Genomic DNA, 26,222 nt, shown 5'->3' on the forward strand with positions numbered 1-26,222 from the left:
CCAGGTGAACTCTCAAGGTCTGAACCAGGGCGGGCACTGGGTGGGAAGGCTGGTGGGATCAGAGTACCTCCCTGTCCCCAGTGAACCCTGCTGCCCCTGTGTGGCCTGAGCCAGCACTGCAGCCAAGGCAGAGGAATCCTCTCCTGGTTTCCAGCTCTATCATACAGCCTTGGAAAGTGCTTCTCTGGGGAGACAAGACCCATACACTGTGGAGGCCTGACTGCCGGGGGTGGGAAGGTCAGAAAGCTTTCACAGGAAGTCACAGGTAAGCTCAGGTCGGAGTGCAGCAGTGGGTGGGCTTTGACTGCTGGGTCACCCAGAATTCTCGCTTGACCTTGATGCTACAGGGTCATGTTAGCAAACCAGTTTCACCTAGTGGGTTATTGATGGGCAGTGCCTGTTTGGAGCACTACTGTGATGGCAGAAATCTGCCTGACTACACGGACCAGAATACCTTGATGGATCGGTGAGGCCTCCCTTGGGCAGAGCTGCAGGGTGATAGACGTCGGAGTTATATACCCACATGGGCTTGGCCATAAAGCAGAACATGGGAGACTGAAAATTTAATGTTGTAGGAAGACAGATGCTTAGGGGCTGGGTTCCGGCAGAGGGGCACCACCCTGTCCCTGGTCTTGGGTTAGCAGACGCAGAAGCAAGGAGTGCAGGGCCCGGCAAACAGGTGTGTACCCCAGACGGCTCAGGTGCAGGTAATCGTACATGTCATGGTGGCTGATGGTACCATCTGAGTGCACAAAGCCAGGGTCTGCGTCCAGGAAGTGGGCCCGAGGGTGGCCGGCCAGTGCTGCCCGTACCAGCTCATTCACCCGTCGGTTTTTCTCTCGAAGTGGGTTGGGGTGCTGGCCCCGAGGAAGCAGGCCCTGAGGAAGGCACAAGGGGTTGTGAGGAGGCATCCTACCAGCATCTGGGTGTCCTGTTCCTCTGTGCCAGATTTCTCTGTCCCCCATCAGGAAGTCCTAAGCTCCAGAATACACTAGGGATGGGAAAATGGGGGTTTTGGAAACACAGGTTCCAAACTATGGTCCTGACACCTCATTCTAGACTTGGAACCTTTTAGAAGCAATGGAAACTAGGTTCACCTTAGGAATGTCTGACCACTCTTGGCTATTTAAGTGTTTTGTGTTTTTCAACAGCCTGATAGCTCAGTTGGTAAAGAATCCTCCTGTAATGCAGGAGACCCTGGTTCAATTCCTGGGTCGGGAAGATCCCCTGGAGAAGGGAAAGGCTACCCACTCCAGTATTCTGGCCTGGAGAATGTATAGTCCCTGTATAGTCCATGGGGTCGCAAAGAGTCAGACACAACTGAGTGACCTTCAGAGTGTCCAGCAGTCCCTTGGACAAAAGGGGCTATTTGCCCCCGAATACGTCCTTCGCCACAGCACTTCTGATGGGCACAGAAAGCTTCAACATGAGATTTTGCCTGAAAGCCACTGCTCTGAGCTGAACTGCCCAGAGCCCTGCAGCTGTGGCTACACCCGAAGGGGTCCCAGACCACAGCCCTTCTTCCTCCCCCTGCCCTCCCCTCTCTCACCAGCACCACGACCCGTGCCTGGGGCTGCCGCTCGTTCACCAGCTGCACTATGGCCTTGATGCCCCCAGTCACCTGCTCTGCAGTGTGCCCGTGGTTGTTGGTACCAACCCAGACCACCACAATCTGTGGAAAGAGAGGATGGAGCAGTGGTGTGGGGGGCAGGCTGAGGGGGCTCTGGCTGCCCACCCAAGCCCTGCTCACCTTGGGCCGGATGTGTTCCAGCTCCCCATTCTCCAGACGCCACAGCACATGCTGTGTGCTGTCACCGCCAATGCCAAAGTTAAGTGCGTGCAGAGGGGAAAAGAGCTCCCGCCAGATCTGTGGGCAAGAAGTGTGTGGGCACAGGGGCATCATCAGCACGGACCACCACTCTCTATACAAAGCTTAACCAAATGTCGTCATGTTAGAGCTTTGTTTTATGAAAGCAGTCTCGTTAAATCTCACCCTAAGTAAACCCCAATATGGTCAAACATCACTTTACGCAAACCCATCACAGTCTCACTTTCATGAATCCCCATAGAAGCAAGACTCCTTCTACGAAAACTCATTCTGCTTGAGCCAGGCATCAAACCAACAGCATTCCAGTTGAGCTTCACTTTGAGGAAAGTCATGGTTTAACATCTCTTAGTGAATAGGTAGAATAATTGAGCTCCCTTAGTAGAGACCTACTGACCTTCATTTTGTGGAAACAACTATAGCTTTCTGGAAATCCATTAGGGCTGTGCGCTAATTTAAGCAAACAAAGAACCTCATGGTAGGCAATCTTCTTGCAAGAAGCCTCATTTTAAGTCTCACTATACACAAACCCAATGTGACAAAAAGCCAGGATACAACACACTTCCTTCTCAGTAGAACGTGGCACATTATACAGAAATTCTGGGTGTCCGGTGCTACGTATTTTGAGTACCCCACACACCGCCTGGCTCGGGCTCTGGTCCAGGAGAGTCGGTGAAGGCACAGGCCTGGGTGGGGCAGAAGAGGGACGGGCCTCACCTCGCACTGGTGCATCAGCTGGACCAAGGAGTCACCGATGAAGACGACTTCGGGTTCCTTATCTTTGCTGTCGGCTACGAACCGATGGTGCTTTGGGGATGTAAACGAGGGGAGTCAATGGCATGCACGCTGCGGTGCCCGCCCCACCCCGCTTCCTTAGCCAGCACCACTCCAACTGCCCTCAGTTTCCCAATCTCCTAGCGAGAGCGGCGCGAACCAGCTGCTCTCCCAAGAGTCTCCCCGCCCTCCCCGCCCCCAGCCCCGGACTCCGGAGTATCGCGGGCGGGGTCGCTCACCAGGGACATCCAGCGCCCGTCACCCTGCACGTCCTGCACTGGCGTGGGCTTGCTGGCTGGGTTCTCGTCTCCACTCATCTTGCCACTCGCCTCCGCTCCTGCAGGACGAAGGAGCGCGGTCGGCGGGAGAGTGTTCCGGGAGGAGGTGGCGCCGCCACGCCCACCCCTACCCCTCAGGCAACAATGGACGGTGCCGAAGCCCGCACTCCCGCGGAAGGCGCGACGGATTCCCGGGCACCGCCCCCTCTCCCGGGGCGGAAACCTTCACTTAGGCGGGGAGGTGGAATTGGGAACCTTCGCTTCCCCCACGGCGACCGCGCAGTGGGCTCGTCCGGCGCTTCCTGCTCCGGCCGCTCTCTCGGGCCACGGCGGCGGCTGGCGCACCCAGGCACCGGGGGGCGTGGGGCCAGGCGAGACCATCCAGCATACCGTGGGGGCGGGGGGGGGGGGCACCACCCTACCGGCGTCACGGAGAGGAGCGAAATACCTGAAGGCCGAGAGTAGGCGGGGGAAATCTAGCGCCAGTCCTGGGGGAAGAAACCATTTGCTGTAGGGCGAGAAGTGTGGGGAGGGGCCAGGGTTGGGGTGTTATGTGTGTCACTCATTCACGTGGTGGTGGGGGAGTGGACGAGTCCATTCCTTGGATCCCTTGAGGGGGTGGCTCGTAAGCACCTGGCCAGGAAAGGACGCGCCCATTTTCTTCAGACGTAGGGGAGAGAAAAGGAGGATGGCAAAATGTGAAAATTAGCGGCTCAGCTGTAAGGCAGTGCTGGGACTTTAGTGAGCCTCTGTGCTCATGGCCCTCCCCTGCTCAAAACCACCAGTTTTTGTGACATAATAGCTAAACTATATGTTTTAGCAATAGAGACATCACTGACCCTGCAGAGAGGGTAGTAGAAGATGCAGAAAGATAAGGGAAATTAGAGATGCTGCAAGGGCCAAGTCTAGCTTGGCGCCCCTCCCGCGCAGCTCACCTTACAGATCTGTGGCCTCCGCTCCCCTCCCTAAACCTATGGCTGACCGACTTCAGTTGGGTGTGTCTGGGCTCTGAAACCTACATCCATAGCCAAGGTCATCTAAGGTCGCTGACTCCCACCTCCTGCCCCAAATTAATCTCAGACCTCAAGTCTTCCCAGATCTCCTTGTTCTGGGGGACCAGGTGGCGGGGTCCCACCCCCTAAAAATCCTGATCATGTTCCTGTAGCTCCACTCCCAAATGAGACCTTCATAGTTATTCATTCCTTCTAGGAACGTTGATGCTGAGATACAGAGATGCATTGCATTTTATTTTATTATGTTTGTTTTGCCTCAATCCACTTGCCTGGAACAGAGCCTGACTCAGAGTACCAAGTACTATCTGTGGCTGTTCACAAGTATTTGCTGAATGAGTATTAAAGGAATAGGTCTGATTCTGACCTTCATCTAGCCATGTTGGAGGAGGCAGACTCCAGACACACAACTGAGGGAAGAATCAAGGTTGTGATTAAGAAAGGTACAGGGGACCTTTGTGGGAGGAGAAAGAGATGGACCCTGAGGGTGAAGGATTTCTTAAGAGTAGTACCTAAGGCGTTTGGCTTTGTAAGATTATGAAGGTTGGACAAGCAATATTACCAGGTAATGCACAATATAGCTTATTAGGGTATGGGGAAAACCCTGGTATAGCTCGATTTGAGAGTCTGAGGGGGGAGTTCACTGGTGCACTAGTGGTTAGGACTCCAGGCTTTCACAACCCGGGCTGGGATTCTGTCCCTGGTCAGTGAACAGATCCCGCAAGCAGCGGGGTGGGGGTGGGGGGGAACTGAGGGGGACAAGTGTAGTGGGAAAGTTTAGAGGCATCCAGTCAACAAGTGCTGTTTCAAATTGGATGCTGGACGCTTATAACATACTTACAGCAGTTATAAGAAGGAGAAGATTATCAACTCCATTTTACAGATTAGGAAACTGAAGCTCTGAGCAGTTGCATACTTTGCCAAGGTCACAGAGCTCAAATGTGCCAGTCTGGGCATAGGAACCTAGGTAGTGTGGCTCTGAAGCCTAGCTCCAAATGACGACACTATATTGATTCCCTAGGGATAAATCCTGTTGACTGCGTGGGGACTGGCTGTAAATAGAGGCTGCAACGGCCCTTCTCCCCTTTGGCTTCGCCGCACTTTGCCGCTCTACAGAGAAAATCCGCCAATAGATGTCTAAACCAATCAGCACTGAGGAAGGGGGCGGGCCTAGTGGACCTAGGCCAATTGGTAGATTGAAGGTGGATAGAAGGTGCTTAGGACAAATGAAAGAGATTTCTGAAAGTGAGGCTGGGAGGGGCGGGACTATAACCGGCACCACGGGCAGCTGGCACGTGCCTCTGGGCCTGTGACTCTCCGGAACTGGATGCCAAAGGGCGTGGGAGGGGCTCGCGCATGCGTGCGTGCGTGCGTGCAGGAGGCCTTGTGTGAGGCCCGGAAGAGCGTCAGGCGCATGAGAGAGCTGGGGTCACGGTGGAAAAGAAGCCATTGTCCCCCACAGCCACGTGGAGTGGGCAGGGCGGGGCGGGGTTCGTTGGGGATAGGAGAAGGTGAGGTGCCCTTCCTCCGCTCTACCCTCATCAACTGTACCCCCATCCCTACCTCACGTGCCTCACCCAGCCTTGAGGTCTACGCCCCTTCCATGACCAGGCCCCAGTCCCTGATAACTCCTCTGCTGCCCTTTCTGTCCTGCCGGCTTACTCTGTGTCTCCAACTTCTATTCTCTTTCCTGCCTTTCTCTTGCTACCGTCTCTCCACTTTCTGCATTCTCCAGTACTTGCTCTCCCCCTGGATTTCTCCTCTGTCCAAAGTCCCTATCTGGTTCACCAGATCCCTCCAGTATCATGATCCCTTTCCCATCCCTCATTTTCCCATCCCTCATCCATGATTTCCTCACATTCTCGTTCCATCTAACCCTTTATCTTCTGACAGATCTTCCCATTCAGCATGACTCCCTTGACCCCATCCTGCCCCTATGACTCTGCCTTTTCCCTCATCTTTCCCTGACCAAACCTTTTTTGATTGCTCTCTACCAATCCATTTCTCTCATTTTAAGTCTCTAAATAGTACTCCCACTTCACCCCAAATCATCTCTTCTCATATGACTATCCTGTCCTTATCTTCCAGGGCACCATGGATCCCGGGGAGCCAGCCCCCAAGCCTTTCCAGCAGCCTGAGAAGCCTGGTCGTGTCCGCCGTCGGAAGACCAGGCGGGAGCGTAACGAGGCACTGGCGGGCAGTCGGCAGCCGCTGACCTATCAGCACCCTCCCGTGGCCAGTCGGGATCCACATATGGTATTGCGGAATTCTGTTGCCCCTACTGCTGCCAAGCTTGTGGTCATAACCCAGGGCCGCCTGAGCCGGGACCACCGGGGTCTCTTCAACCATGAGGTGAAATCTCTGGACGTGGCCCGGCTGCTTAGCAGTGAGTCTCTGGAGTTGGGCACCCCTGCACTCACCACCAAGTCCTCCCCAAGCCCAGGCAGGGGCCAACAACCATCCCTACAGTCAAGGGGCAAGGAAAACCAGGTGCCTGGAGGCTCGGGCCCCGGCCCCCCCAGTCCCCCACAGCTCCCTGACTTGGAGCAGCTGCTGGGGGAGCTGCAATGTCAGCTGATTCTGCCACGAGCCTTCCCTAGGAGAAACCTAGTTCAAGAGGCCAGGGACGCTATTGTGGGCACTTTACAGGCCTGCCATGGCTGTGTGCCTGACCTTACCCTGGTGCTCCGGGGCTGCCAGCCACACTTGCCAGGTGAGCTTACCTCCTGCCTCCTAAACTCCCTTTTTCTTTGTCTGCTCTTGTTCAGCTGTCCCTCATGCTTCTTTCCTCTGTGCCAGGGACTGATCCTGGGGCCCTTAAGAGGCAAAGAATGACACCTTCCTGGATCAACAGTCCTGAGCAGGCCCCAGGGGAGGGGAGGCAGAGGAGGCGGCAGGGAACAAAGGAGCTCACCTTTGCCGTGCCTCCCACCTCCAGCACTCCTACTGTGCACCAAGTGAGCCTGGCACCACCGAAAGGTCCCTGGCCACCCCCATTATCCTCGTTGCCTTCGCCATCTGGGGCAGCCTGGGGCCCCCCAACAGCCTTTGATCTACTGAAAAGCATCTGGCTGGTAGCCACACCGCCTCCTCCCCGGCCTTGGGGGATTGGCCCACCACAACTCCTGCCCCAGCCACCATCACCCTTGTTGCCCCGAAGCTCTGCCTTGGACTGGAGCCCCAGCCCCCCAGCACCGCTGCCCAGCCTCTCCTGGATGGTGGCTCAGAGCAGCCCAGAGGCCTGGTCCTTTCCACCCATGAGACTGTACTGAGCAGGCTGAGGCTGGGTTGGGGGCAGGAATCTCCAACTCTGATCACCTCAATAAAGTGTCTTCTTCACAGTCCTCTTGATTTTTAGTGAGTGGCTGGCTCAGGACAGCAGCTTTCCCTAGCTTTGAGTTCTGGGTCCAAAGTGGAAGGAAAGGTACTGTCATTTGTCACCGTCCTCGGCCCAGAGACCTCCAGTCAGTCTAACAGATCCACCCATTAAGGCCAACTTTGTGCTTGACTCTGGTGATGCTGGGGCTCCAGAGTGAATGAGACTGAGGCTGTGCCTCCAGGGGACTCCCAGTACAGTGGTGAACACAGTTTCAGTCCTTGTGGCATCTGAAAGAGAAGTCCAGGGGCTGGGGAGTCCAAGGAGGGAGTGATGACTCTACTCTGCTGACGAGGAGTTGACAAAAGACCCTTGTATTTTTCAAGTTCGGTAAAAATTTGCTAGTAGAGGAGAAACAGAACATTCCAGGCAATCTAGAAATGCTCCTCTATGGACCAGCACGTGTAAGGCCCATTCTGCCTGTATCCCTAGACCATGCTGGGACTTAGCATGAGTCACATCTGGGCTCTGCGTATGAGAGGCTTCTGGTCTGGTGGGCAGAAGAACAGTGTGTGGGCAGGATCAGGGCAGGAATGACAGATGAAGCCTGGGTATAGTGGCAGACTTTTTTCTTTGGTCTACAATATATTTAACATTTTTGAATCAATTATCTACTGTTACAAATCAGCTTTTTAAAAAAAATTTTTTCTGGCTTCTCTCTCAAAAAAAAAAAAAAAAAAACCCAGAATGAAAGCAGAGAAACTGGCATATCAGACTTACTCTCCTTCCTGTCAAAAACTGGCTGAAGCTAAGTTGCAGAGGCTCCTTTTTTGTGGGGTCAACACTCTGCATTTCACCTGCTTATGTTCCCTGCTTGGCCTCTTGACTTGGAAATTTTTTTAAAATGGTATTTTGAGGAGCAGCAAATTTTCTTCAGTGGAGGGGGAGGGATGAAGCTAAACATGTGTTGGAATCTGATTGGGAAAATGAAGCGGAGGGGCTTGGACTGTACTCTGTAAAGCTTTTCCAAGGCTCCCCATTGCCCACAGGGAAACCGTAAAGTCAGTGCCAGGGTGTAGGGGACTGGCTGGGAGATCCCACAGGTGTGACTCAGTTGAGGTCTTTTAGGAAGCTTATGGCAATGCTGGGATTTGAACCCAAGCAATTGATTTCAGAGTCTGCTTGTGGGTTTCTTGTAACACCACCCCCTCTGCCTCATGGCAACTGATTTTCACACCCTGGTAAGCAGTGACAGGACAGGGTCAGGCTGTAGCGTTTGTGGCTGAGGGCTCTTTACCACCTCGGAGTTGTGTGACCCAGAACTGGTGGTTTACCCACTCTGCCTCTGTGTTTCTGTAGGAACTTCACAGGGTGCATGGGATGTGGAGTGGCCACAGCTGGTGTTGGCTGTCATGGGGGCGGGGATGGGTAATCAAAGAGCTATTTGGGAGCTAAACTGAGGGGAGGTCAGAACAGAGCTGGGGCCTGGGGGTTGTGGGTCATCCTGAGATGGCAGCCTGGAGGAGGATGCTCGACTTGGGGGAGTGCATTGGAGTTCATTTTAGGACACCAGGAGCCTGAGGTATCAAGGAGACTACCCAAGGGGAGTACTGGGGCTGGAGAGGTGTGGTGCGGATGGGAAAGGGGCGGACCTTCCCACGGCGGTTGGATAGGGGCCAGGCTGGGTCATCCCGGAGGAGAAGGCAGGGAGCGCGGTGCCCAGCGGCCCCTTTAATCGGGGCCGCGCGCCAGCCGGCCCGCGCGCTCTCGCCGCCGTCGCCGGGCCGGAGTGGGAGCCGGAGCGGAACCCGGGCCAGGGCCGGGGCCGGAGCGGGTGGAATGGAGCCCCCGCGCGCGCCCGCTCTGCGCCGCCTGCTGCCGCCGCTGCTGCTCCTAATGCTGCCGCTGCCCCCCCGCGCCCGGGCTAAGTACGTGCGGGGCAACCTCAGCTCCAAGGAGGTGAGCGCGCCCGGCCCTCCCCTGCCACCCGCCGGGCCCCCGAGGGACCAGAGGGAGAGAAGGGGGAAGGTGCCGCCCCGCCCCCTGCCGCCTCTCCCGGAAGGTCCCTGAGAGCCTGGGGGCTTGGGGCCAGGGGCGATGAGGGACTGGGTCTGGGTTGAGGCTGAGGGGGCCCCGAGGGTAGAGAGGAGCCTCGGGGATTGTAGGAGGGACATTGAGGTCAGAGTTGGGCGAGGAGCGGGGCGGGGTTGGGAGAGTCAGAGTTTGGGGTGGGGGTGGGGGACGCCGAGGTGGTGCTGAAGGGACAGCACTTTTCACTGCAAGAGAGCCTGAGTTCACTCTCCTGCTCAGGACCCAGAGGGGGCTATTTGGAATACTCCCCAGCATCTGATGGGTTCTGGGACCTGTGTGTGTGTGTGTGTGTGTGTGTGTGTGTCTGTGTGTGTCTGTGACAAAAGATGTCCTGTGTGTGTGTGTCTGTGACAAAAGATGTCCAGTGTGTGTGTGTCTGTGACAAAAGATGTCCAGTGTGTGTGTGTGTCTGTGACAAAAGATGTCCAGTGTGTGTGTGTCTGTGACAAAAGATGTCCAGGATGGGGATCTGGCCCTCCAGGCTTTCTCTGGCACCTGAGAAATGGGAGAAGTGTTTGAAAGGAGGGGAAGAAACTTGGGGGACATCCGAAGCAGGAATCCTGGAACCAAGGTGAAAGGATAACAGAAGAATTTTGGAGGTGACCTGGTCCCCTTTATGTTTCTTAGGAAACCAGGAACTCCAGGGTAGGGAGGAAAAGTTGAGGGGGGGACTATGGAGTCAAGGAGAGTTCTCAAGGGGCTCAGAAGAAAGTCTGAGTGGGCCCCTTTTCCAGGACTGGGTGTTCCTGACGAGATTTTGCTTCCTCTCGGATTATGGCCGACTAGACTTCCGTTTCCGATACCCTGAGGTGAGCCTTCCCCAATCACTCACCATGCTGAGGCTGGACACCCCCTTGGCCTCCCAAGGCAAGGGCTACCCCAGCTCCCCAACTCCCCACATCTCTGGGTCTGCAGGCCAAGTGCTGTCAGAACATCCTCCTCTATTTCGACGACCCATCCCAGTGGCCAGCCGTGTACAAGGCAGGGGACAAGGTGAAGTCTGTGAGGAAGGTGGTGGGGGGACAAGGTTGAAGCTCGCCAAGGAGTGACCACATCCCTGTCCTTGCCTAGGACTGCCTGGCTAAGGAGTCAGTGATCAGGCCAGAGAACAACCAGGTCATCAACCTCACTACCCAGTATGCCTGGTCAGGCTGTCAGGTATGGGCCCGGCCTGGGGGAATGGGCAGGTGCTGAAAGCCCAGGTCCAGGCAGGCTTCAGCCTTTGCGCTCCTCCCCAGGTGGTGTCAGAGGAGGGAACTCGCTACCTGAGCTGCTCCAGTGGCCGCAGCTTCCGCTCCGTGCGTGAAAGGTGGTGGTACATCGCGCTCAGCAAGTGTGGTGTAAGTGACTGGGGCCTTCTCCTCCTTGCCTTCTTGCCAACCCCTTCCCTGCCCAGGGCTACCCCTGCCCCCCTTCCTTAGGCCACCACACTCCCCACAGGGAGATGGGCTGCAGCTGGAGTATGAGATGGTCCTCACCAACGGCAAGTCCTTCTGGACGCGGCATTTCTCTGCTGATGAATTTGGTGAGCACCTGGGGACCCAGCATCTCAGTGGGAACCTAGAACTGGGAGCCTGTTGAGGGAAGACCCCTCCTGACTGCAGGGTTTCCTTCTGCCAAATTGGCAGGGATCCTGGAGACCGATGTGACTTTCCTCCTCATCTTCATCCTCATCTTCCTCCTCTCCTGTTACTTTGGATGTGAGTCCAGCCCATGGCAGGGGCGGAGCGAGGGGGGAGAGGGAAGATGGGGGAGGGGGGACAAGGTTGGAGGGCAGCCAATCTGTCTGTGTACAGCCTTCCCTTATCCTCCTCCTAGATTTGCTGAAAGGTCGTCAGTTGCTTCACACGACTTATAAAATGTTCATGGCTGCAGCAGGAATGGAGGGTGAGGTTTAGAGTATCTTAACTTTTGAGTTCTATGAGAGGAGGAGCTTAGGGCTCAGATACTTAGGCCTAAGAAAGGAAGGGCTGGGGGCCTGGATTCTTAGGTCTGAGGGAGGGGGGCTGGGGATCTGGACTCCTGGGTCTGAGGGAGGAGGGGCTGGGGGTCTGGACTTCAGAGCATCCCAGGAAGTCAGCAGGAGTAGAGTCTAAATCCTGATAGGGATGAACGAAGGGCTCTGGTCATCTGGATCACAGTGCTAGGGAAGAGTGATGCTCTAAAGCCGGTGTCTGTCCTTTCCTCTCACTGCCTGTCCTCCCCTCAGTCCTGAGCCTCCTATTTTTCTGCATCTACTGGGGCCAGTATGCCACGGATGGCATTGGCAACGAGAGTCTGAAGATCCTGGGTGAGAAAGAAGTGGGCCCGGGAGGGTGTGGGGCTCCTCCCCCGGCGGAGCCCGCGTCTGAGCTGCCCTCTCCTCCTTCTACCAGCCAAGCTGCTCTTCTCCTCCAGCTTCCTCATCTTCCTGCTGATGCTGATCCTTCTGGGGAAGGGATTCACGGTGACACGGTGCCCATGCTGGGGCGAGAGGGAGCACAGCAGGGATAGGGTGGCTGGGCAGGGGGGCAGGGCAGAGATTGGGTTTGGGGAGGGGGTGGCCACCCCCTCCTCTCTGACGGCCCCCACCCCTGCTGTCTCCCCTCACGGCCTGTCGCCAGGGGCCGCATCAGCCACTCAGGCTCGGTGAAGTTGTCTGTCTACATGACCCTGTACACCCTCACACACGTGGCGCTGCTCATCTACGAGGCCGAGGTGAGTCCCCCTAAAAGCTCAGGCTTTGCTCCGTCCTCCCTACCCGCAAAGCTTTTAGTGGCCTCTTCTACCTGTCTGCTAGTGTTCTTCCTGGCTCTCTCTCCCACTCGGTGGTTTTCCGCCTTTCCATCTGTCTCCCTAAGTGCATTCCCGTCTCTCTACGTGGCTCTCCTCCTTCTGTCTCTCGCTGTCTGTCACATTTCATGCTCAGTGTCGTGACTAAGTTCAGGAGTCACACAGACCTGGAGTCCACTCTGGCTCTCCCATTTCCCAGCTGGTTGACCTTGACTGATGCCCACCCCACCCCCAAATCTGCTTCTTCTTTTGTAAAATGAGGAGGGTTTTACCTACCCCAGGGGACTTCTCTAAGGCTTTATATATCACCTTGACTTTGGCCGAAAGGCTTCCTGCTTAGCCTCAGTTTCCCCCTTCTGTAAAATGGGGTGAAAATAAGACCTGCTTTATCAACTCGGTGCAAACAGAAAAACTTACACTTGGTGGTGTTCAGCTCTGTGCTGGGCCATGGTAGCAGGGATAGTTTCTATCTTTTTACTCTCTCTCTGTGTCTATCCTTTCATCCCCATCTCTCATTCTCCTACTGCTTCTGTCTTGATCAAGTACCTCTGAGCCCTTTGAGGGTATTTGAGGGTGGGGTCTGGGGTCCCTGTGAGGAGGGCCAAAGGCCAGGGCTGTGACTGACCCTCTCCCTTGGGTCCAGTTCTTTGACCCGGGCCAGGTCCTGTACACCTATGAGTCGCCAGCGGGCTACGGGCTCATTGGGCTGCAGGTGGCGGCCTACGTGTGGTTCTCCTATGCTGTGCTCGTCTCCTTGCGCCACTTCCCGGAGAAGCAGCCCTTTTACGTGCCCTTCTTTGCTGCCTACACCCTCTGGTGAGATGTGCTGGGCCCCCAACCTGTCCATGCCTTCCCCGGCTCCCCAGAAATGGCTGTCTTCAACTCAGACCCTCTTCTGGGAGGCAGATGGACTTTAAGTTAGGCAGCTGTCACCAGAGTCTGCCACTTACTCACTGTGTAACCTGGAAACGATTCCTTTCCCAAAGTGAAAAAAACTATAAAAGCCTCAGGTTGCCTACCCAGAAAGAGGGATTGTCCAGAGTATCTCCTGCAAATGGGTGTCTTGAGAGTTGTATAGGGCAACAGATAAGGGCTTTGAGTGTGGCACATAGTAAATGTCCAACAAAAAGTAGTTGTGATTCTTTTCATTAACATAGCGTAGCAGTAAAATTCAGAGAAGGCAATGGCACCCCACTCCAGTACTCTTGCCTGGAAAATCCCATGGTTGGAGGAGCCTGGTAGGCTGCAGTCCATGGGGTCACTAAGAGTCGGACACGACTGAGCGGCTTCACTTTCACTTTCACTTTCATGCATTGGAGAAGGAAATGGCAACCCACTCCAGTGTTCTTGCCTGGAGAATCCCAGGGATGGCGGAGCCTGGTGGGCTGCTGTCTATGGGGTCGCACAGAGTCGGACACGACTGAAGTGACTTAGCAGCAGCAGCAGCAGCAAAGTTATGGGCTTCCCAGGTGGTGCAAGTGGTAAAGAGCTCGCCTGCCAATGCAGGAGATGTAAGAGACATGGGTTTGATCCCTGGGTGGGGAAGATTCCCCTGGAGGAGGAAATGGCAACCCACTCCAGTATTCTTGCCTGGAGAATCCCATGGACAAAAGAGCCTGGTGGGCTACACAGTCCAGAAGGTTGCAGAGTCGGACACAACTGAAACAACTTAGCACACACACACAGCAGTAAAGTAGGTGGATTCTTTTAAATGATTTACTTTCTCATATATGCATTTTAAATATTTATTTACTTATATATTTGGTTGCGCTGGGTCTTAGTTGAGGCATGTGGGATCATTAGTTGCGGCATGTGAACTCTTAATTGCAGCACGTGGGACCTAGTTTCCTGACTGGGGGTCAAACTCAGGATTGGGAGTGTGGAGTCTTAGCCACCGGACCACCAGGGAAGTCCCAAGTAGGTGGATTCTAAGCCAGATTACCTGGATTTAGATCCCAGTTCTAAAGCTTGTGGGGGTTCCCTGGTGGCTCAGATGGTAAAGAATCTGCCTGCAATGCAGCAGGAGATCTGGGTTTGATCCCTGGTTTGGGAAGATTCCCCTGGAGAAGGGAATGGAAACCCATTCCAATATTATTATTTTTTTCCACTCCAGTATTCTTGCCTGGCAGGCTACAGTCCATGGGGTTGCAAAGAGTTGGACATGACTGAGTGACTAACACTTTTACTTCACTTTCTAAAGCTTGTAAATTGTGTGACATTACACACATCAATTAAATTCTCTCTGCCTCAGTTTCCACACCTGTTTAATAGGGATGGAAATTGTACCTGCCTCATAGAGTCACTGTGAGAGTTACATGAGTGTGTATTCATGAAATGCTTAGTAACAGGTCTGGCATGCAGCAATTCCTTAATTATTATTATCATATGTTAATTCAGTCATCAAACATCTTTGATTTCCTATCAGGTGCCAGAATTTGGGGTGGGGTTAGAACTGAGTTAAATTCAACCTACTGCTTGCCCACCCCCCTCACCACATTTCCCAGGCCAGTGGGATTCCTGTCTCCTTTTAACCTCTGGCTCTGAAGGTCACACTGGCTTCCCTCCAATTTGGGACCCACTTGGGGCGTGTGTGTGTGTGTGTGTGTGTGTGCATAGCAGGGGATTTGGGGCCATGGGGTGGGGTGGAAGGCAGGGATGGTGTCTCTACAGACCCACTGCCTCCCCTTCAGGTTCTTTGCAGTTCCGGTCATGGCCCTGATCGCCAACTTCGGGATCCCCAAGTGGGCCCGGGAGAAGATTGTCAATGGAATCCAGTTGGGGATCCATCTATATGCCCACGGCGTGTTCCTGGTGAGGCTGGGCATCCAGGGTGGGAGGCAGTGGGAAACCAGTGGGTGGAGGATGCATGAGGCCATCCACCCCTGAGCTGCCTGAATTTCTGTTCTGAGTGCTTGATCCATTTCCTTCAATTCATCCTTTAGGCATTCAACACATGCTTATTGAGAGCCTGCTGGGTCTTTGCAGGCTGTTCCACTGTATCCCCCAGAGTCCACCCTCTTCTATTCCTCTCTCCTACTTTTGTGTCCTGGGCTCTTCCCCCAGCCCTACTCTCTTTCTTTGCCCCCATCCCCATTTCCATCCTGACCCTGGGTCCCCGGACTCTCACTTTCCCCTTCTGTATCTCCACAGCCTTCCCTAAGCCCCTTGGTCTCTACTCTCCTGCTACCCTTCACATTCTCCCATCTCTGCCACTCCATCACAGGACGAAGCCACTGGGGTGGGTCAGGCTGGGGCTCCAGGGGGCCTAGATCTGAATGGCAGCAGGGGTTACTAACACCAACTCTCTTCTTTGCTCTGGTTTACATCCTATCTGGCTTTCTGGGAGACAGTCCAGTCCTTCTGTTCATTCATTCTTCCATCCATCCATCAACCATTCAGTGGGCACCTTTCTCAAACCACCCTGTTTCATGCTGGGAACACCCATATGCCTTTATTTCTGCTGTCTTGTTTACTTGGCAGAGCAACCCCAGGGCAAACAGAGAGGGGAAGCTAACGCCCAGAGAGGGGAAGTGACCTGCCAGGCTCCGTGGCCATTGGTGGGGGTGGTGGGGTTCTAAGATCTGGCATAAGTGGGAACCAGACAGGAAAATAGGCATTGCTGAGGGTCCCAGCTCCTGACTTGATGGGTCCACCATGTATTCTTTGTTGGGAATATACTCAGCCACTGAGAGAGGGGGCCAGGTTCCCCATGTTCTACCCTGGAACCCGACTTAGGTACAGACTCACTTTCCTGGGATGATTCCTCCTGAGGCTCTGCAGGAAGTCACAGAGGGACAGAGAGAGGCGAAATGCTAAGAACCCACCATGTGCCAGGGCTTCCCAGGTGGTGCTAGCAGTAAAGAACCTGCCTGCCAATGCAGGAGATCTAAGAGATGCAGGTTTGATCCCTGGGTTGGGAAGATCCCCTGGGGGTGGGCATGGCAACCCACTCTAGTACTCTTGCCTGGAGAATCCCATGGATAGAGACTGGCAGGCTGCAGTTCATAGAGTCGCACAGAGTCAGACACAATTTAGCACACACGCACACACCATGTACCAGAGTCTGCACCAGCGGTTTTCATTTCCACCCTCTTTTCATCTCCACGTAGGCACTGCAACTCCTTTTGTGCAGTGAGGCTCTGGGAGTGTAAGCAGCATGCCGCAGGTCCTATACTCAGTGAACTGTGGGGCCAGGAGGTGGGGTGCAGGCTCAGAACACAGTAACCTTTCTACTATACTTCACCTTCGCCCAGGTTCCTTCCTAAAAACACTCACATTGGCTCAGAACAGCTCCACCACCAGCAGGCATTCCATCGCTCTGGTTTCAGCTCCTTGTTCACTTATTCAGCAACAACCTTGGAGGGACTGAGCTGGGCTCCTATGTGCAGTGCTAGGGTCACCCCAGTCCCTGCCCTTGTGGCCTCCCAGCTAATCCGGAGACATGTCTACATTCAACCATTATTTATTGAGAGCTTATATGTGTCAGGCACTGTTCTAGAAGATGTTGGGGATTCAGCAGGGAAAAGAACCATCAAGTACCTGCCATCAAGGAGCTAACTTTCTAGAGTCTGTCAGTTGCTCTCCAATTGAATTTTCTGTTTATGAAAATATTTTACCATCTGTGCTGTCCCATACAATAGCTACTAACCCCATGTGGCTACTGAACACTTAAATGTGGCCAGTGTGACTGAGAAATTAAAGTTTTAGTTTAATTTTGGTTATTTTAAATTTAAATAGCCACAGATAGCTAGTAACTATTGTACTAGATGGGCTTCCCAGGCGGTGCTAGTGGTAAAGAACTTGCCTGCCAATGCAGGAGACCTAAGAGATCCAGGTTCAGTCTCTGAGTGGGGAAGATCCCCTGGAGGAGGGCACAGCAACCCACTCCAGTAGTCTTGCCTGGAGAATCCCATGGACAGAGGAGCCTGGCAGGCTACAGTCCATGGAGTTGAAGAGAGTTGGACACGACTGAAGCGACTTAGTACACCCACATCCTACTAGATATCATAGGATGCTGCAGCTTAACCATTCAGTGATAACTGGGAGCTCAGGGCTTTGACTGAGAAAGCGCCTGCAGAGTAGTGACGGACTGAAAGTTAGAGCTCAGGACTTTGTGAGAGCCCAGAGGAGGTGCCACATCCAGTTCAAGGGTTTCAGAGAAGCGGGGGTATCGAGTGAACAGGAGAATCCTTAGGGCTCCTGTTTATGAAGGCAGCCTGAGGCCTGGACAGCCCTTCTCCAACCTGCGCCTGCCTTTCACCCCAGATCATGACACGCCCTTCGGCGGCCAACAAGAACTTCCCATACCACGTGCGCACGTCGCAGATCGCCTCGGCCGGAGCCCCAGGCCCCGGAGGCAGCCAGTCCGCAGACAAGGCCTTCCCGCAGCACGTCTATGGGAACGTGACGTTCATCAGCGACTCGGTGCCCAACTTCACGGAGCTCTTCTCCATACCCCCGCCCGCCTCCTGCGTAAGCCCCGCGCCCCCGGCGCCCGAGGAGCTGCTGGCGCCGCCCCTGGAGTACCTGACCCCGCTCCCGGCCCCTCCACCGCCCTCCACGCCCAGGCGCCTGAGCCCACCCCCTGCCTTTCGCAACCCCCGCGCCCCCACGCCGCGCCGCGACCGACCCCCGGCGCCCGCGCCCACCTTGCCAGACTGGGTCCTGGCGCTGTTGCGTACGCCCCCTCAGACACCCCGCGCGGTGCCCCCGCCGCCGCTGGCCTTCCGCGGTTCTCCCCCACCTCCCCGGCCACCGCCGGAGTTCGCCCGGCGCACCCCGACGCCCCCGCTTGAGTACCTGGCCCCACTGCCCAGGCGCCCCTGACTGACCCCTGCGCCCACACCTCGGGAGGGGGGATCATCGCGGGGAGGGGGATGGGCCTTCGGGGCTGCATCTGCCCCTCCGTGGGTCCAGGACGGCATCTGATCCTGACCCCCCTCCCAGGCCGGGAAGCAGGTGGAGGAGACAGCGGTGGCGGCGGCGGTGGCCCCGAGGGGCCGCGTGGTGACCATGGCCGAGCCGGGCGCGGCCTCCCCGCCCCCTTCCTCTCGGTTCCCCAAGGCGGCCGACCCAAGCTGGGATGGCCCGACGCCGCCCTACCAGCCGCTCGTGCCCCAGACAGCGGCGCCGCACACCGGCTTCACCGAGTACTTCAGCATGCACACGGCCGGGGGCACCGCACCCCCGGTCTGAGCACCCCTGCCCCATGGGCCGCGCGCCGGGCCCCGGCCGGGCTCCAGATCCCCTCTCTAACCCGGCCCCAGGGCTCTGCCATTCCCGGCCTTGCCAAACCTCCCCACCCCGCGTGCCCAGGTAGGGGTGCGTAGTGTCCCGCTCCCTCCCAGTCCCCCTTTGACTTTTGTGCCAAACGGTCCCGCGGGAGCCGCTCTCCCCGTCCCCTCCCTCAGCCCCTGCCCCGAGCGGCACCGGATTCTGGGCTCCCGCTGTTCCGTGACCTCCGGCCCCCTGGCCCCCTCCGAGACCTCTGACCCCGCCGGACCCGGAACACCAGTGACGATCGCCGGGACCCTGCCTGAGGCTCTCCAGGAATCCGCGACCCCGAGCCACTGCTCCCAGGACAGATATTGTGAAGCTACTCTCGACTCTGAAACCTTCCCCTGGATCTCTGTGACCTCGGACCCGTACTCTGCCCACCCTATCTCCATCCCGGAGGCCCTCCCTCAGGTCCTTGGCAGAAAGACTTTTCCCCCTTCTTGCCAAAATAAAGATTCGTTGAGTTTTTATCTTTAAGATGGACTCTTTTACATCTTGATAGTGCTCAGAGACTGGGCTGAACACGAACCGTTCCAGGCTCGGGACCTCAGTGTGCCCAACTGTGAAATGGCATCTTGTGAGGGACCTGCATAACCTGACCTTTTGTTGACCCATAATCGGAGAGCCCTGAAGGTATGAATCATCATCTAGCAGAGTCCTCTTACTGTACAGCTTTATTTTTACCATCTCTGCCCCAGTTATAGGTAGAAGCGCCCTCCAGTGGCCGATGCTTTGCTCAGCCACCTGCACCAGGAGTTCGGATTAAGATTTGAGCACCGCGCATGTGTAATTCTCACTTCACCGGCCGAGGCGGTCACTGCTGCGCCTGCGTCTAGGAACAAATGGGCGGGGAAGTTTCCGGAAGTCTCCCTTTGTGGAGGGGTGGGGTTGGGTGCTCTGCAGTCCTCCCAGGGCCGCTCTGACCTGCGTCTCTGCAACTTCTCGCCTCCTCTTTATTTTTTATCCCACAGCGGCTGCTAGGCCCCCTCCCTCTCGTCCTCCCCGCGTTCTTCCCGTGGCCGCTCTCGCCCGAGTGTCCCCTCGTCTCTCTGATCTGGCTCATCCGGCTCGGACGGGAGTCGCGGGTGGGTGAGCAAGCGAGTTCGTCTATGGGGTCCAGGCCTGAGCCCCTGAAGACTGACTCTGCCCCGGGGCAGCCGCTCGCGCCCCGCCCCTGGCTGGAGGGTTCTCTCCCGGAGGACCCTCCGGTCCAGGACGTGCCCGCATCCTTGATGTAGGCCCCCGCCGAACTGTACACCTCTTCGCCCACTGGGGACCCGAGTGGTCTATAAGGTCCGTTTCGGCCTGCAGCGGCCCGCGACTGTAACTGCTGGACATCGTTTATGGGGTCAGCTAGCCTATGGGGGCCCATGTCTACAAGAGACTCCCATGGCCCCTAAGGGTCTGCCCCGACCATAACGACCCCCATTACAGGGTTTTCCATGGGTCTGTAGGGCCCACCCCTCCATCTCCAGAGCCCGGCGACAACGGCTGTCTCAGCGGCTCCTGGACCCCGCTGGTCTACAAGGCCATGTCCCATCCATAGAGGTCGCATTTGCAGGGCTTCAAACGGGGTGGAAGGCCCTCTCCGGGGCTTTACGACCCCTCAGTACGGGAGGAGGCGGCGATGGCCCTGGGTCGGGCTCTGGCTGTGGCGCTGGCTGTATCATTGGCCGTGCTGGGGCCACTGTCTCCTGGAGCCCAGGCAGGGGACTGCAAGGGGCAGCGGCAAGTGCTGCGGGAGGCTCCAGGCTTCGTGACAGATGGTGCGGGCAACTACAGCGTCAATGGCAATTGCGAATGGCTCATCGAGGGTGAGTGGGGCCGCGTGGGTCACACACCCGCTGGTGCGCTAATTCATTCATTTGTGCCCTCATTCATCCACTGACCACGAACGGGTCCAGGCCCTTTGCTCTAAAATGCAGCCAACCTGGGCCCTGCCTTGGAAGGCCTTGAAGTCTGGTCGGGGAGTTGCAACCAGCCTCAGATGGACAATTACAAGCCACAGCATCAGTGTGGGCTGTTCAGAGTAATCCTTAGATACTTAGGGACTACTCTGGCAGTCCAGCAATGAAGACTCAGTGCTTCAACTGCAGGGCAGGGGACCTGAGTTCCATCTCTAGTGGTGACTAGGATCCTGCATGCCGCTGGATGTGACCAAAAAAGTAAAAATAAATTAAAAAAATTTTTTTTTAATCTTCATTTAAAAAGAAGTTGTTGGAAACTCAGGCTTTGAGCCCAGCCACCTGGCTTCAAATTTGCGTTCCGCTTCTTCCTAGCTTTGTGAATTTAGGCAGGTGGCTTCCTTTCTCTAAGATTTGGCTTTCCCTCCCTGCACATGGTGATAGTAATAGTACTCACCTCCTGGGGCTATTGCAATTAAATGAGAGCAGGTACTTACTGTGCCTGGTACATAATAAATATCCAATAAATGGTCTTAGGATTATTAGTGTTGTTCTTTTTAAAGTACTTCAACAAAAGCATTTTTTCAGTCATTCATGTACCAGGCATTGTCTTTGCCACTGGGATTCAGCAGAGAGACCCACAAGCCTCAGCAATCTGTGATGACTTGGGGCTTGGAATCTAGTGGCGGAGACAAACATGTTAATAGTTCAACCCGGAGTGGTCGGGGCTCTGATGGGGAACCCCACGGACCTGGGGGTGCCCAGAGGAGGTGGCTGATCCTGTGGTGTGAGTGAGAGCAGAGAAGGCTTCCTGGAGGAGGAGATGTCTGAGCTGAGGACTAAAGACCTATGGGAATCAGCCAGGAGGAGGAGAAAAGCATTCCAGGAAGAGGAAATAGCCTGTGCAAAGGCCCCAACTTTACTCTTCTGGGCTCCCAGTCTAGTGGGGGAAACAAACCCACCCCTGGGGAGTGATAACCTCAGAGATGGCATCTGATTTAGCCTGGGCTATGCCTGAGACCAGAGGTGAATGTAGGAGAGAGCAAAACGGCATTCCAGGTAAGGAGAATAGCCCACGCAAAGGCCCGGAAATACGAGTGTATGATGCTTTTGTGTGTGTGTTGCTCAGTCATGTCCTACTCTTTGCGACCCCATGGGCTGTAGCCCGCCAGGCTCCTCTGTCCGTGGAATTCTCCAGGCAGGACTACTGCAGTGGGTAGCTGTTCCCTTCTCCAGGGGAATCTTCCCAACCCAGGGATTGAACCCAGGTCTCCTGCATTGCAGGCAGATTATTTAAAATATCTGTGTGTTAGGACAGAATCCAAGGAGACAGTGAGCCAGAGGCTGGAGGGTTGGGAGGAACCGGAAGGTTTAGGATGTGGTGATTTTGAGCTGTGCCCTGAGGACAATAAGGAGGTGAAGCAGCAATCTAAGGCAGTGGCTAGAGAAGTCCAGGAAGGCCTCCCTTGGCAGCAAATGAGGAGCTGGCCTCCAGGGAGAGGTGGGAGTCCCCCAGAGGAGATCCTGGGCAAAGACCAGAGGTGTGACAGGGCTGGGGTCATGCCAGACCTCCTTTTGCAGGCTTTGGAGCTTGGTCTTTATTTGGGGACACGAGGCATCCATGGAAGGTTTTTGAACAGGGAAAGTCATGATTCAGTTTATGGTTTAGAAGGTCTCTATGGCTGTTGTGTGGGCTATGGGTGAAGCGCGTTTCTTGGGGTTGAGTGTGTCTGTCCCCAGTGTGGGGGCCATCCTCATCTAGGGGCTGAGAAGAGAGTGGGAAGTTTGTGTATGCACTGGGGATGTAAATTATTCTCTGGCCTTGAAGAGCTCCAGCCTGGTTGGGGATGGTAAGGCTAGACACAGACATTCATCCTCCAGTGTGCCCAGGGCTGAGACGGAAGGAGGTGCCTGGTTGGGTAGACGGGCCTAGAGGAGTGAAAAGACTCTGCTGGGAGTCACAGAGGGGCAGCCACTGAGCAGGGTTCTGAAACATGCACTGGAGTGTTGTTCAATCGCTAAGTCTGGTCTGACTCTCCGCAACCCCATGGACTGCAGCAGGCCAGGCTTCCCTGTCCATCACTGTCTCCTGGCGTTTGCTCAGACTCATGTCCATTGAGTCCGTGGGTGCCATCCAACCATCTCATCCTCTGTCACCCCTGTCTCCTCCTGCCCTGAAGCTTTCCCAGCATCAGGGTCTTTTTCAGTGAGTCAGCTCTTCGGACTTGGTGGCCAAAGTATTGGAGCTTCCACTTCAGCATCAGTCCTTCCAATGAATATTCAGGGTTAGGAGTATACCAGGTGAAAAAAGCAAACAGCCCCATGAAGACAAAAGAAGGGCTGGTGGGGCTTTGCTCATGGTCCAGCGGTTAAGTCTTTACTGCAGGGCACATGGGTTCGATCCCTAGTTGGAGAACTAAGATCCCATGTGCCGCCAGCAAAATAAAAGAGAGGACTGGTGGGTCTCAGAGCCATGTCTCAGCTCATCTGATCTGGCCAAACTGTTGGCTGGGAAGAGCAAAGGGGGCCAGAAACAGGGGCGGAAAGGCCCTAAATGTCACAATGAGCAGCTTGACTTTTCTCTGGGAATTGATGGGGGGCCAGAGGGGGATTTTGAGCAGGAGTGAGGTGTCACAGTCAGGCTGGGTGAGGGGCAAACTGGAGACTTGGTGTTCTTGTCTTGTGGGAAAGGATGAGTTCTGAATTGGGGTAGGAACTAAGTGGGTGGAGAGGCATGGAGAATGCTGAGAGACGTGTGACATTTCACCCCTGAGACCTGGGGAGCGGTTGGCTGGATGTTGGGGTCAGGAGGAGTCTGGGAGACTTCTGGATCCCTCCTTGAGGCCCTATGCTTCCCAGTGTCTATCACCTCTAAGAACCAACACGTTCCCCCATCTATTAAAAAGGAAATAAATGATACACTTACTTTTTTTTTTTTTTTACCATGTTCACACATTGTTGGGCCCGCTCCTCGTAAGGATTCATAACATCCTTATGAATAAGAGGCATTAAGCCTTTGAAAAGCAGGGGCATTTGGGCTCAGATCTCTGTCCAGCATAGTCTAGGGATTAGGCCTCTGTTGGATGGAAACAGAAGGACTTGGACTCAGGGAGGGACTTCAGGAAGGCAGATGGTGAGCCGGCGGCCCCCGGCAGACACTTGACAAAGATGTATTTGTTGTGATTCTAGGGACAGAGCTTTTATAGTGTGGTTGAGGCTGGTAAGATTCTGGGAGGTCTGGTTGCCCGGCCTGGCTGAATGGTTCTTCTGCATTCTCCAGACCACAGTTCTAGGTCTCTGTGATGTTCCTGGGGGCTCTGGCCAGAGCCAACAGGGGAGGTGTCAGCTTCAGTATTCTGTCTGGTGTGTTTCTTCCTTCCTTCATCCAGTATTTCCTGAGCCCTTGCTCAGCACCAGGCCCTGGTGGGCAGAATCGGGGAGGGACCCCCAAGATGAGCAGGCCCAGGCCCTGTCCTGTGGGCCTCCTCGGTTGCAGGGGAGGCAGACGTGGACACAGATGGTCCTGGTCCAGAGAAATGGAGGTTGTATTGGAAAGTCAGAACCTGGAGGGACCCCTCACCCAGCCGGGGGGCATCGGGGAAGGCTTCCTGGAGAAGCGGAGGAAGTGTGCTGGCAGGAAGGGAGAACGTGCTCAAGACAAAGAGAGGAGTTTGTGCAAAGGCCCAGCTCCTGATCAAACTGTAAGCCATGGGGAGATGTGGGGCAGGTTGAGACTCCAAACCCCCAGTTAGGGAGCTAAACTTTTTCCTGGAGATGGTGGGGAATCACCGAGGGCTTCTGAGCAGGGGAGGGTGAGGACCAGAGGTGGAGCCAGGGGGATCCTTCAGGGAGTCATGTCAGGGGAAGACAGGAGGTGAGGAAGGAGGCCAGCGCTGGCATGTTGAAGTCACCATCTGGGATCGTCACACCAGCATTGGTAGGTGAGAATCATCCCCAAATTACATCAAGGCAGTTGAGGCCCCGAGAGCCCCAGGAGCTGGTGGAGAGTGGATGGGCGCCTCCAGTGCACGGATGGGTGTAGTGAGGAGCATAGGAAAGGGGGCTGGTCCTCCAGCAGGTCCGAGCAGGGCTGGAGCCCAGGTCTCCTAGTTGCCCCAGCCCACAAGACCACCCTGAGCCCCAGTGAGAGATATGGAGTGAGAGAACCTTCTGGAACCAGATAGCAAGAATGGTGACTTTGCCAAGAGTAGTGGCATTATGAAGTGTGAGGCCCTATCATACATCAGCACTTAAGGCGCCTTATCCGTTACGGCCTCCCATGTGGCCACAGTCATCTGAACAGTCCCCTGGGCTGGGCACTCAGGCTGCTCCCTCACGGGCAGGCAGTTGATGGCAGCTGGCAGCTCAGCTGGGAATGACAGCTGGGATACCCACACATGGCTCCTCCACGTGATGCTGGCTTTTCATAGCATGACAGCTGGGTTCTGAGAAGGAGTATTCTGCAAGGCCCAGGTAAAAGTGGCAGCTGCCTCTGATCTAGCCTTGAAAGTCCCAGAGCCTCAGGTCTGCTGTTGTGTATTGGCCAAGCTAGTCTCTTCCCAGATACAAGGGGTCAGGAATCAGCCCTTATCTCTCTCTCTTTTAATTTTAAAAAATTTACTTACTTATTGGTTGCACTGGGTGTTCGTTGCTATGCATGGGCTTTCTCTAGTTTCGGCAAGTGGGGGCTTCTCTAGTTATGACATGTGGGCTTCTCATTGCAGTGACTTGTCGTGTAGCACGGGCTCCAGAGCACAGTCTCAGTTGCTCCGCAGCACGTGGAATCTTCCCAGACCAGGGATTGAACTTGTGTCCCCTGCATTGGCAGGTGGATTCTTATCCACTGTACCACTGGCGAAGTCCAGCCCTCATCTCTCAATGGGAGGAGTGAGCAAGAAGTTTGAATCGACCACAGTGATCACATCCCCATTTTACAGATGAAGAAACAGATCTAGAGAGGTCTGGTGACTTGCCTGACGTCACACAACTTAACTAGTGGCTAGTAAGTGGCAGAGCTAAGATTTGAGCCCAGACAGTCTGGCTTCAGAGGCTGTGCCCTTGGCTAGTACAATACACAGAGAGAAGAGACTCTGGGTCAGGGAGAGAGGAGCTGTGGTGCACCAAGTTTCGGTCCTTGCCCAGGGGGCAGAAATAGGCCTCTTCTCTTAGAGCTTGGAACACAAGACACCCACAAAGGCCCTTTTCCATCTGGGAGTTTGCCTCTCTGCTCGGGCGTGGACCCTGACCTTCAGGCTTAGGCGTGTTCAAGGCTCAAGAATAAATGGGAGCAGTTCTTTGTGACCACTGGGATGGGGTTCCTCTCTGCATTCCAATTTTCCGAATTTCTGAATGATAGCGGGTGTTCAGCCTGATCTTAGGAGCCCTTCCCAGGGCTGATACTGTCCTTTCTTCTTTGAGCTTCTGTCCCTCTTGCTGTTGCAGCCCCATCCTCCCTGGGCTGGGAGCCTGGGAGCCCCTTGAAGGCAAAGCCCAGGCCTGACTCATCTCGGGGCCCTAGCATTGTGAGGAGCAGGGCTTGGTGTTTGTGGGTGGGCTGCGTGGAGGTGGGAAGGGGAGGTCCATGTCTGAGCCCAGCCTCCCTGTTCTCACCGTGCAGCCCCGAGCTCCCAGCACCGGATCCTACTGGACTTCCTTTTCCTGGACACAGAATGCACTTATGACTACCTGTTCGTGTATGACGGTGACTCCCCCCGAGGGCCCCTGCTGGCCAGTCTGAGTGGGAGCACACGGCCTCCGCCCATCGAGGCTTCCTCGGGCAAGGTTGGTGGGGCTGGGCTGCGGGGCCATGGCTGGAGGAGCCAAGTGAGTGCGTAGGACATGGGGGTAGACACACAGAGGGAAACACGAGGCCGGGGCACTCGACATCCATCGGAAGGATACGGGGACAAAGAAAGGTGGAGAGAGACAAAGACAGGAGATGGGGTGCCCCAGGGTAGGGGGCGCAGGAGCAGACCC

The 26,222-nt window shown here is 55.4% G+C and overlaps 4 protein-coding genes across 14 annotated transcripts in view; 3 read left to right on the forward strand and 1 right to left on the reverse strand.

The window, feature by feature from the left end:
• Window positions 1–548: 548 nt before the first annotated feature.
• PAFAH1B3 (platelet activating factor acetylhydrolase 1b catalytic subunit 3) lies at window positions 549–3,458 on the reverse strand. Of its 3 annotated transcripts, none has more exons than XM_005908974.3 (6): window positions 3,326–3,458; window positions 2,839–2,936; window positions 2,543–2,632; window positions 1,751–1,867; window positions 1,550–1,672; window positions 549–878 (listed from the first exon to the last, which is right to left on the reverse strand). In XM_005908974.3, the coding sequence occupies exons 2-6, from the start codon at window positions 2,914–2,916 to the stop codon at window positions 588–590; spliced, it is 699 nt and encodes a 232-aa protein (XP_005909036.1). In that variant the 5' UTR covers window positions 2,917–2,936; window positions 3,326–3,458; the 3' UTR covers window positions 549–587. The 3 variants fall into 3 exon arrangements, with proteins under 3 accessions (XP_005909036.1, XP_070243740.1, XP_070243739.1); XM_070387639.1 differs by lacking the exon at window positions 3,326–3,458 and adding an exon at window positions 3,133–3,281 and having other exon boundaries at window positions 1,568–1,672; XM_070387638.1 differs by lacking the exon at window positions 3,326–3,458 and adding an exon at window positions 3,133–3,274.
• Window positions 3,459–3,616: 158 nt separating this feature from the next.
• PRR19 (proline rich 19) lies at window positions 3,617–7,219 on the forward strand. Of its 4 annotated transcripts, none has more exons than XM_005908973.3 (4): window positions 3,617–4,452; window positions 4,909–5,100; window positions 5,976–6,600; window positions 6,687–7,219. In XM_005908973.3, exons 3-4 carry the CDS (start codon window positions 5,982–5,984, stop codon window positions 7,157–7,159), a joined length of 1,092 nt encoding a protein of 363 aa, XP_005909035.1. In that variant the 5' UTR covers window positions 3,617–4,452; window positions 4,909–5,100; window positions 5,976–5,981; the 3' UTR covers window positions 7,160–7,219. The 4 variants fall into 4 exon arrangements, with proteins under 4 accessions (XP_005909035.1, XP_070243738.1, XP_070243735.1 ...); XM_070387637.1 differs by having other exon boundaries at window positions 3,617–4,330; XM_070387634.1 differs by lacking the exon at window positions 4,909–5,100.
• Window positions 7,220–8,946: 1,727 nt separating this feature from the next.
• On the forward strand, window positions 8,947–18,822 carry TMEM145 (transmembrane protein 145). 5 transcript variants are annotated; one of them, XR_011467628.1, is made up of 16 exons: window positions 8,948–9,162; window positions 10,029–10,103; window positions 10,210–10,287; window positions 10,366–10,452; window positions 10,533–10,634; window positions 10,735–10,819; window positions 10,923–10,994; window positions 11,113–11,181; window positions 11,504–11,584; window positions 11,670–11,748; window positions 11,898–11,991; window positions 12,710–12,882; window positions 14,757–14,877; window positions 17,332–17,538; window positions 18,013–18,381; window positions 18,477–18,822. XR_011467628.1 is itself a non-coding variant. In XM_070387645.1 (15 exons), the coding sequence occupies exons 1-15, from the start codon at window positions 9,043–9,045 to the stop codon at window positions 18,521–18,523; spliced, it is 1,686 nt and encodes a 561-aa protein (XP_070243746.1). In that variant the 5' UTR covers window positions 8,947–9,042; the 3' UTR covers window positions 18,524–18,822. The 5 variants fall into 5 exon arrangements, 4 of the variants coding, with proteins under 4 accessions (XP_070243746.1, XP_070243743.1, XP_070243748.1 ...); XM_070387645.1 differs by lacking the exon at window positions 12,710–12,882 and having other exon boundaries at window positions 8,947–9,162; XM_070387642.1 differs by having other exon boundaries at window positions 18,013–18,822.
• A 401-nt stretch (window positions 18,823–19,223) lies between these two features.
• Window positions 19,224–26,222, forward strand: part of MEGF8 (multiple EGF like domains 8) — a 40,931-nt gene continuing 33,932 nt past the window's right edge. The window contains exons 1-3 of one of the 2 annotated variants that reach the window (XM_070387641.1): window positions 20,036–20,156; window positions 25,075–25,248; window positions 25,864–26,027. Coding sequence is in view for 1 of the 2 variants with exons in the window: in XM_070387640.1 (XP_070243741.1) it covers window positions 19,970–20,156; window positions 25,864–26,027 (351 nt within the window). In the remaining variant the exon portion in view is untranslated. Of the gene's footprint in view, window positions 20,157–25,074; window positions 25,249–25,863; window positions 26,028–26,222 lie in introns of both variants that reach the window. The other variant, XM_070387640.1, reaches the window with a different exon arrangement.

The sequence above is a fragment of the Bos mutus genome, chromosome 18 (assembly GCF_027580195.1).
Source record: "Bos mutus isolate GX-2022 chromosome 18, NWIPB_WYAK_1.1, whole genome shotgun sequence".
Lineage (NCBI taxonomy): Eukaryota > Metazoa > Chordata > Mammalia > Artiodactyla > Bovidae > Bos > Bos mutus.

Bases quoted from the DNA above. Each gene is read 5' to 3' on its own strand.
- PRR19 (XM_005908973.3), top strand. From the start codon at position 5,982: ATGGATCCCGGGGAGCCAGCCCCCAAGCCTTTCCAGCAGCCTGAGAAG. The intron at 6,601-6,686 runs GTGAGCTTACCT...CCTCTGTGCCAG, and splicing joins CTGCCAGCCACACTTGCCAG to GGACTGATCCTGGGGCCCTT.
- PAFAH1B3 (XM_070387638.1), bottom strand. From the start codon at position 3,265: ATGCTGGATGGTCTCGCCTGGCCCCACGCCCCCCGGTGCCTGGGTGCG. The intron at 2,633-2,838 runs GTGAGCGACCCC...ACATCCCCAAAG, and splicing joins ACGGGCGCTGGATGTCCCTG to CACCATCGGTTCGTAGCCGA. The intron at 1,868-2,542 runs GTGAGGCCCGTC...TCTTGCCCACAG, and splicing joins AGCTGATGCACCAGTGCGAG to ATCTGGCGGGAGCTCTTTTC.
- TMEM145 (XM_070387642.1), top strand. From the start codon at position 9,043: ATGGAGCCCCCGCGCGCGCCCGCTCTGCGCCGCCTGCTGCCGCCGCTG. The intron at 10,104-10,209 runs GTGAGCCTTCCC...CTGGGTCTGCAG, and splicing joins TCCGTTTCCGATACCCTGAG to GCCAAGTGCTGTCAGAACAT. The intron at 10,635-10,734 runs GTAAGTGACTGG...CACTCCCCACAG, and splicing joins TCGCGCTCAGCAAGTGTGGT to GGAGATGGGCTGCAGCTGGA.